Consider the following 10,236-nt stretch of genomic DNA (forward strand, 5'->3'; position numbering starts at 1 on the left):
TTTTTCAGCTCATTCACCTTTAAAAATGAGTAGAAAATCAAGACACAATAGCTTTATCAATAGGTACTAGCTTATTACCATGACCTTCCAGAGGAATCTAAAACTTGATATAAGACCCAGGGCACGTATCATTGAAAGTCACTCTTGTTCCAAGCTATAAAAAGTCCTGAAAAATTTTGTCCAATATTGTCCTTGACATTTTCACCATTAGAAAGAAAAATTAGGGTAAATCCTCCTAAATTTCTATTTGAATATTCAAATTTGTATTTTAATAAAAGACACTGATTTGAACCCTTTTTATATTGCCAGAAACCCATTTTTACTTTATACTTCAAAAGAGATAACCAAAGGTTTCCATGACAATTTGGCAGCATCTACACTGCTTTCTTAAGCAGAACAATCTTCTTAACATATCAGAGGAGTTCTTGTCTACCAGGTCCTAACAATGTTTATAAGCCTCAGAAATCAAAACTTCCGATTTTCTATTTGACTATGTAGGCTTGGAAGCATGGTTCCTGGACTTGAGGATTAGACTGAGGTTCAAACAAAATACAAAGGATTTGTGTTACCAGTCTGGGGAAAAGGTGGAGACTGGCTGTGGCATTAGGATCACATGGGAGAGACTGGAGGAGTACCTAAAGGTTGCTAAACTCAATGCATAGGATGCTTCTGTACTAAGATAAACTGTCTCACCCAAATGCTAACGGCACCCCTATTGAGAAACACATGGTCCTCTCCCATTCACATTTACTCCAATCACCTCTGCTCCTTGTTTCCCCAAAGGCCTACTGTTTTCAGCCTAAAACAATATTTAAGCCACAGTTTTTGTGCTCTGGTAGAAGCTGTTAATATCTCAAACAATACCATATGGTGGTTAAGGTGAAAAACACTACTAGTTTGTAAAGATTGGCACTTGTCTGCAAGGCTGGATTAAAACTAAGAGGCCCTAAATTCTAAAAAGAGATTGTTATTCTTCTCCCCCATGTAATTCAAAATAAAAACGACAATAAACTGTAACGTAAGAAAGTTAAACTTAGGTAAGAAAGTTCTGATTTTTTATCTGGTGACTACTCTGATGTTTTTCATCAATATCAAATGCTTTAAATTTTGTTTTCTTCATTTCTTTTGCCTATTTATCACTGCTCATTGGATGAAAATTAAAAAGAACTCTTCATTTTGAATTTACTTATGAAGTAGGTTGTTGAAGGTTTGAAGATGAGAAAGCAAGCTGCTTGCTGCGTCCTGCATCTCTTGCTGAACTCCAGCTCTGGCTCCATCACTTGCTAGCTGGATGACTTTGTGGGAGGTGCTTAACATCTGTTTATCTGTAAAATGGGAAGAATGGAACATACTTAATGGTTTGTAAGGATTAAATGAAAAGCTACGTGCCTGGTATGTAATAAGTGCTCAGTATATTTTAGCTATTAATAGAACTGTGACTGTATCTCCTTCCACTCCCGCCATTCCTCAATATTCAAACATCTTTGAATGCTAGTCCTTGTGCTAGATCCTGAGGAGATATAGATGAGAGCCTTGACCTCACAGAGTTTATAATCTAAAAGGGAAACAGGTTTGTAAATAAGCAAATGCAACAAAGTGTCATAAGTTACTTGATCTAAAAGAAAGAAGGCTATATAGGCTATAGTTGGGGTGGGGGAGGCGTGCAAAAATGATGGTTAATTATGAAGGCTCAGGCATGTCTATGAAATTTCATTAAAAACAATGTTGTGGCTGATTTTATTTTCATCTAATTGAAAGCAATAGCTCTCATCCAGATCTGCAATGTATAGTACATGAAATTGTTTTAGGGAATATTGGCAAATACTTCTTGAAAGACCATATTGCCTGAGAATTCTTTGAACCCTTAAGAGTAAGACACATCTAGATAAGAAAAAAGTTGGCCAACAGCAATTGTAAGACACCGATTGTATCTATGCATTCTGATTTCTGAAATGCTACAGTATGAAAAAAGAATGTACGTGGAATCAATTGCAATGTGGTATACGTAGACGTGGGCATGTGTATTTTGGGAACTAGTTCAGGCTCTTAGCATTGAAAATTAGTAAAGTGATTCATCTTCCTGTCTCACTTTGTCTACCGCCCCCCGCCCCCCCACCACCGACCGGTTCCAAATCTATCCTGGACACTAACCTTTACCGCTTTCTCAATTATGCACTTAAAACTTGTTGACGGCTTCCTCCATTCCTATAAAACCAAATTCAAAGCAGTTGACAAAGCACTTTAACCTTCCCTTTTACAATCTCCTACCTCCCCACTCTCAAGCCTCTATACTATTCCATGCCCCCTTGCCTCTCAACCCCTACCCTTCCTTTTAACCAACATGAATCCTTTCCAAAGATTTTTATTCCTTCTTTGGAATATCTACTGTACTTACCAATTCCAGTAGTTATTTACTACCATTTATTGTCAATTGATATTTCCACTATCTCCCAGCCAGAAGTACAAGTTCTTCAAAGAAAATCTTTATATGAGAGACTACATTATGATAGTCCTGAATTCATACAATCTAACTAATGTACTCTTGGGTTAATACTTCCAGATGATTATATAATTGTAAAATATTTAATAATCGTTGTTACTATGCTTACAAATAAAACATAGCAAGTACCAAAAGGTTAACCTATAAACACATAATTTATAAGCTTAACGCTTCTAACAAAAAAATTTCACAGCCATTGAGTAGTTCATGTTAGTGAGCCTTTGCAGTGTCGCCCTTTCAATTTCTATTGCAATTTTTGCACACATTGTTTCCTTCCACATCACTGTCCTGTAACCTGCTCACTCTGCACGCTGGCAACACTTATGTTAAGCTGCAATCTCCCTTTTAATACTTGAGGCCCAACTCTCTTCTACACAACCCAGCCTAGCATAGGAGGGGAGGCCATATGCACAAAACAATGAGGTAGATATTAAAATTAGTTTATTTTTCTACTTACTTTTAACAAATGAGAAGAAACACAGTAGTCTGTCTCATAAAGAACATTTATAATACATAACAATCCATAAAGCCTCATGGTGAGGTAGGAACAGCTTTGGAAAACAACGCACAGTCATAAAACATACAAAAAGTTAGGTAAAATGCTGCAGCACTAAAGACATTTTATCTGCATGTGCATTTAATGAGATGATAATTGCATTTTACTGTGCCACATCTGACCCAAAGGACAAGCTATGGCAGACACAAAACAACACAACATGGAAGTTTCATACAGAATCACAGAATACACTGGTACACTTCATTGTGCTGTTTCAAGGCAGAACCATAACATGGCAATTTGTGTCTTTTTATATATAACCACATATTAATTGTATGTTACATTCCCTTCAGCATCTTCTTGCCAAAGACACTGGACCATAAAATTTTTGGTTTAAAAGTTTAAACTGAACGACATACAAAAGGCTCTTGTGCCAGTGAAAATGACTGCTAAACATTCCAGAGTTTGTTAGTAAAACAAAATAGCATTGCCACATGGTATCGGTAGAGCTACATCAAAATAGTGCTATTACAATTCCCATTTCAGATGGTCAAACACTGTATTTGACAAGTTTCAATTTAAAAAACAACAAACAAAAAAAACCCTCCACCTTCCCAAGAGTTTTAACACTGTTTAATGACTTAACTGAAGCTCTATTAAAATAAATATTTTTATATTGTAGAATTACTCTCCATTTATTTGTGTACATGTGAACATCTTAAGACAGCAGGTAAATGACATTTATATCATTCAAATGGTATCTGCTTACAAACAGTAAAAATCTTCAACTCAATACCAGTCAGCCTACTAAACACTTCACATCAGGTTCCATAGGCCTTTTCCCTCAAAACAAAAAATTAACTGAGGATGTCAACAAGATAGAAAGGTGTTAACATAGTCTTCTACCTATTGTGATTTTCCAAGGTGCTCTTGGTGGAAATTTTTCCTATTCAAATTCCATACCTTAGTTATTCAAACGTATCGTTTTCTAAAATGTTAAAATACGTACGGTAAAATTTTTGCGAATTTTTTTTTAGGTTCTAGTCCATACTTTTACAATGCAGATGCCCTTCAAAAAAATTAATTAGACAATCATATAAGCTAAAAGGTGACAATGGAGAATTAAATCTCTCTCATCACTAAGGCTGCATTTGGCTGGGGGAAATTTCTGGGTTGGTTTTAATTCAGGCACATGCAGCACCTCCTTCTCACTAAACTGAGACAACAGACAAGTTTCTAAACACATATTCTAAATACACTGATCTTGCTCAAATATAAAAGAGCCAGCAGGAGAGATGCACCTCCTAAAACTGATGCAGTGTTATAAAACAGCGTATTTAAATATTGGGTTTAAGTCTCCTAATAACTCAGGGTATTTCCCTCATTTTCTTTCAGGAAGGAATAAGCTACTTTGGAAAAGACACTTAAATCCCACAATATTTAAATATAAAAGCATTTTTAAAAAAGATAATGCTAATATAGCTAAAAATGGGTTAGAAAGTGCATTGTAAAGAAATAAATAATTCTCTGCTAAAACTCAAAAGGTGAGTCAGTGCCCACTGATTTTGCTATTATGACAAAGTCCTTTGAAAAAAGAGAATCCTATGGTACCACTGTTACATATAAGCTACTTAAAAATTACGAAAAGTGAAGTAACTGAAATCTAAAGACTGCTGCCTTCAAAGCACGTTTGAAAAAAAAATAGCCCTTGTCCCATGCTCATACACCATTTAAAAAAATCCTCATTCAGTGGACGTCTCACATGTTATACAACCTCTAAGAAACAGACCCAATAGAGGGTTTATAAAGAAAACCCCACTGAACATAATATTTTACCAGTTATGCTATGATGTCATTACTGAAATGTTTCTATAACAAACTGTTTTAAGATCTTAATGTTTTATAGTTTAAAGTGTTAAGTCAGGAATGTACATGATACAGCACAATTTGAAGCTTTCTCTATCTTATTCACGCATATAATGAGAATCCCCAATTTCATGTTAAAAAAATTTTTGCAAAATCCAAAGTAACTACCAGTTTAGGAATTGAATTATACAATATCAGATAAGAGTATTAAAAGATCAAGATGTATTGCAAATTGGCAGGTTATGGTTTTGGCCCATTATAGTAAATGTGAACTTACAAACTATTTTCCTAAAATTACCTCATTCTCATTGGAAAAATCGGCTGTTCTTAAATAGGCCCATTGCCAGCAATAGGCTTACACTAGAAAAAAACACCATCTACCACAAAAGATCATCCCTTTAAAAAGTTAACTGTCAAAGGCCAATGCTTTCATCTTAAGACCCATTAAACAATGAATTATTTCAAATCCTAAAAGGTAGCCATCCCAAAAGTAGTCAGCTATAAAAGTTACTGAAGTAGTCAAGATACCTTGTTTCTAGAAAAATAGAGTTATACATGATAACTGATATTAACATTCATCCTTTTGAGGACAAAAATCTACAGTCTCTTCACAAAGCATAACCCCTCTCTACCAAGAAAAATATAACTTAAATAGCCTTAAATAATATTGGTGTATGGATTTGAAATCCATAGCATCAATGAAATAGCCAAGAATAATTTCCTGTGCAGATACTGCGACACCTTGCAAAATAAGCCACTATGGGAAGATCTGAGCAATGTCAAACAGGATGACTTACAGAATCTTAATTATCAATTTTGTTTTTTACTAATAATAACTCATTTTGTTTCTTAAGAATTTAACATCCAAATTGTATTAACCTTCCGATTTCTTTTTTCTCCCATGTCAGTGGCTCTTGGCAAACCACAAGCATTGCTGGTTGTGCTTGAAAAGCTGTTTGAATTCATTCAGGATTGGTCACCATGAAATGACTTTAACTCTGAAAAGGTTTTTTACACTCACAATTTAAAAGATTACATTAATAAGCTTGCATTTCACATGTAATTACTAGATTAAGTTTAATGTCTTTAAAAATATTACTGTATATATTTTGTGAACAAACTTTCTGCTCAATATTCTAATGCCAATCTTTCAAAGAAAGTAATGCTGGTGAACAGGTCCATGTTTCAGATTAACTTTGGTAAGAAAAAACATGGGTTCAAATTCTCAGAATAATTTAGAAATACAGCCTGAATGTTAACTTTCAACAACCTAAAATATTTAATTTGGTAAACTTTCTTCCCTGATCTTACTGCCCATATGCCCCATTGTGTAAACTATAGTTCAATTTGTTAATTCTCACTATTAGAATAATACTCATCAATGCAGAATAGTAACCAAGCTTTCAGTATTATAAATACCCCATGTGAAGAAAAACAAGAACTTTCGCTAATAATATTCATGAGTCACTCTTAAAATATGTTGCCATTATGCTATGTAATTTAGATCTAAAAGGACAAGTTATATTACCTAAAACGTCAAAGGAAATAAACTCATTGATGCTTTTTGAAGTTCTAGTGATCATAATTCTAATAAACAAAGTATAACACTAGGGGAAAAGAGAAGCAAAGAAATTCCAGTAACAATTTTAATTTATTTATGCCCCTAATTTTTTACCATGGAAAAACTGGAAATCAAATGTCATTATGTTATATAAGGTGTATACTTACTTTAAACAAAAATGTAACATAGTGTTAAAACTGGCTTTCCAAAATTGTTACAGCGGAGCTGTACTCTGCACTAATAGTTACAAAGTTGTAATATAGAACTCTGTTAAGCAGTCCCATTATGTTCTTACAAAAATAGAATTAAACTGAGTGACCAGACAAGGACTTCAATTACACTACTTGGCAAACTTAGAATTTCAATGGAGTCTTTCTCCTCTTGCAGTTTAAAGCAAAAGTCAAATATCACATCTTTTTCAAGACTCACAAAGATGATTCAGGTTGTTTGTTTGGCATTTTTTTAATCTCTATCACAACAGCAGGGATGCTTTCAACTTTAGTCCTCCTGGGCTTCTCTAGATTGTCACTAAGTTCTAGACAAGAAATGCTAACTGTCGGAGCCTTTTCTGCGTCCTTTCCAGAATGGGCTTGTGGCCGTGTCCCACAACATTGCTTCAAAGCACACTGAGTTCTGCAGGCAAGTTCACACGGGACTACACTTGATTTAGAGCCTACACTAGCAAATTCAGGCTGAATGGTGGTAGCGTGAATTCCGTGATTATGAAAAACGTCCTTAATGATTTTAGCCACCTGCATGTACGATGCCGGGTCTTCACATTTTATGTGAGCGGTGGCAATGATTCTGCTTCCAGCCAGCTGCCAAACATGTAATTCATGAACTTCCTCAACGCCTTCAACATTTCGAAGTTCTTTAATCAAATTTTTGATATCAATTTGTTTAGGAACAGTTTGTAGAAGAATGAGAGCAGATTCCTTAAGTAATGGATAAGTTGTGTAAAGAAGTATACAAACCATCACAATGCAAAGAGTTGGGTCTAAATATAGCACCCAGCAAGGACCAGCCTCATAAACTGTTGCATGAGTACCATTAATTATTTCTACAAATGCTTTGCAGGGGTCGGGGGTACACGGGTTCACACAGAACTCCCCCTCAGGACAACGTTTCCAAGAAAAGTAAAAGACCAAGGCATTTACTACTACAATCACTGAACCCAAAGCATCTCCAAAGACATGCAGAAAAACTCCACGCATGTTGAGTTGTCCGGCCTTATCGTCATCTTCCAATTCCACAAGGTCAGGTTCTCTGATAAGATTCCCATTCACCTGTACTTCCGTTGCATCATTTCTGGACTTTTCTGGATCTACAAAGAAATGAAAATTCTGCATCAAATATGTTTTAAGTGTTTATATAAACATCCTTACCTATCTCGTCTTAAGTGAAAGAGGTGGAAATTTTTCATAAAACATAATAAAAAATGTGCTCGGGGCAATTTAATATAAATTCACATACTGGGAACAAGCCGGGACAGAACGGCCAGGGTGAAACTAAGTCACTGAGATGATACTGCTTCCCCGTTCTCCTAACTACTCTCCTAGCTCGCCCCCTCCAAAGTTCATCAGCTTCTGTGAGAGTGTGGTCCTGTGAACGTTCTACCATACTTTTTGGCACATACCAAAAAGAAAACATCAAATTGAATGCTATGATCCCAAATTAAATGCAACAATGGATAAGCCTAATACAAAGGTCTGATCTGACACAGAGCTCTAGTCACTCTTTGTCACTGAGGTGTTATGGGTTAGTTTACTTTTAAACTTTTATCATGCATATAAATGATAGTCTTTTGGTGGAGGGGGTTTAGAAACTGACAAAACAACAACACAAACATATCAACAACCAAAAACTTCAGGAAAAGTTGGAACTAAATGATCACTATCTACCCGACTAGCTCTTACCCTAGTATGTATCTTTTAAAGAAATTATGCACACCAGAGCAGCTTAATTTTCTTTGGAATAACACCCCATGGAGTGGGAGTAAGAGGAAATTCAATTGTTTATTAAACTTTTTCAATGTACAACTTGAATTTCCTTAACACGATATCCTGCATCTTGAAAAAAGGAAAACTGTCTACCTCGTATCATACAACTGGATAAATAAATATAAATGGAAAACAATTGTGAGGAAATACACTAAATTGTTAATGCCCTTGAGCTTGGGTAGTAGGGCATTGGCTGATTCCTTTCTCTCTCTCCTTTCTTTCAACATTTATTTTCCAACTTTCCTTCAAGAGCCCTGGTGTGTAGAATGAACAGCATCCATTAAAGCTATAAGATGAATAAGTCACTTTTATTTTAGTATGATTATGAAAAGTCCTCAGTGAAATGTTAAACATGCCCAGACAAGTCCTAAGTCTAGGATTTTCAGGATTAGGTTAGATTTTAGACAATTAACTGAAACATACACTGCTGTTCATAAAAGAAACCTTTACCCAGGCTTTTGAATTCAGGACAATTAATGGCTAGATGGCTCTGAACACAAAATGAAGAAACTTGTGGAAAGGGCGAAAGAACTACTCGGGCAGAGCAAGGTCTCAAACAGCCACCGACTAAGGACGAATTGGGGGAGTCTCTCCGTTTCCCAGTTAGAGCCAGGAAATTTTATTAGCAAGCATTTCTGATCCTGTTAAAACCAAAATCACGCAGTCTCCCGAAAAGACAGCCTGTAAAGATAGCCCAGTGCGGCTGCGGACGGCGGCGGGCTGACAGTCGCCTCCCGACCCTCCTCCCACTCTCAGATCCGCAGTCCACCTGCACCCCCAGATGCGCCTCCCGCCTCCTAACACCTGGGCTGCAAGGGGGTCCCACTTCCCGGTCCTCCCCGGCGAGCGCGGGACGCGGCGGCTCGGCGCGGGCCGGCTCGGGCACCAGGGGGCGTGCGGCCACCCCGCCCGGGGCCGGGCCGGGGTCGGGGCCGCCCGAACCCAACCACCTGCGGCGGCCACTTGCTCTCCTCACCTGTCCGGTCCAGTTTCAGCCCGTTGGAGTTGCTACTATTGGACACCAGGGTGTTGGTCTCCTCCTGGTCAGGCCTCTGCTCGCCCGGGGTCACGCTGTTGTCGCTGCCCCCGGAGCGGCTGCTCTTGCCGCGGACCCCCTTGGGGAGGCCGTGGCCGTGACCCCCGTGCGAGTGGCCGTGGCCGGAGTCGTTGCCGAAGCCGCTGTGATGGTGGAAGAGGCAGAGCCCCAGCACGTTGACCACCAGCCCCGCCACGCCGACCCCGAGGACCACCAGCGGCTGCTGCATCTCGTGCGGCTCGATGAAGCGCTCGATGGCCTCCAGGAGGATGGCGAAGCAGAGGCCGGTCAGGAAGATGGCGTTCACCAGGGCCCCCATCACCTCGGCCCGGATCCAGCCGAACGTGTTCTTCTGGGTGGCGTGGGTCCGCCGGGCGAAGCGCTCGGCCACCAGCGCCACCACCAGCGCCAGCACGTCCGACAGCATGTGGAAGGAGTCGGAGAGCATCGCCAGCGACGAGGTCACCCGGCTCACCACCACCTCCAGCACCATGAACATGAAGGTCAGCATCAGCATGCACAGCAGCCGGCCCCGGTTCCGACCCCAGCACCCCATGGCGGCGGCTCCGGGGCCCGCTGAGCGCGGCCCGGCGACTCGCGAGGCGGCGCGGCGCCGAGGGTCGGCGACCCGGCCACAGGGGAGGGAGCCCGGCCGCCGGAAAACCGCGGCGGGGCCTCCGCGGCCGGTCGGGGGCGAGCCCGGGTCAAGCCTCCGAGCCCCGCTCCTGCGGGCGGCCCCGGCGGGCGGGCGGCGCGCAGCTCCTCAGGCGCCCGTCC

General features: G+C 39.7%; 1 protein-coding gene across 1 annotated transcript; it reads right to left on the reverse strand.

Moving 5' to 3' along the window:
* Positions 1-2,924: 2,924 nt before the first annotated feature.
* Positions 2,925-10,207, reverse strand: SLC30A1 (solute carrier family 30 member 1). Its single transcript, XM_044758086.2, has 2 exons — positions 9,400-10,207; positions 2,925-7,747 (listed from the first exon to the last, which is right to left on the reverse strand). Exons 1-2 carry the CDS (start codon positions 10,013-10,015, stop codon positions 6,849-6,851), a joined length of 1,515 nt encoding a protein of 504 aa, XP_044614021.1. The 5' UTR covers positions 10,016-10,207; the 3' UTR covers positions 2,925-6,848.
* Positions 10,208-10,236: the final 29 nt, after the last annotated feature.

This window comes from Equus asinus, chromosome 25 (assembly GCF_041296235.1).
Source record: "Equus asinus isolate D_3611 breed Donkey chromosome 25, EquAss-T2T_v2, whole genome shotgun sequence".
Lineage (NCBI taxonomy): Eukaryota > Metazoa > Chordata > Mammalia > Perissodactyla > Equidae > Equus > Equus asinus.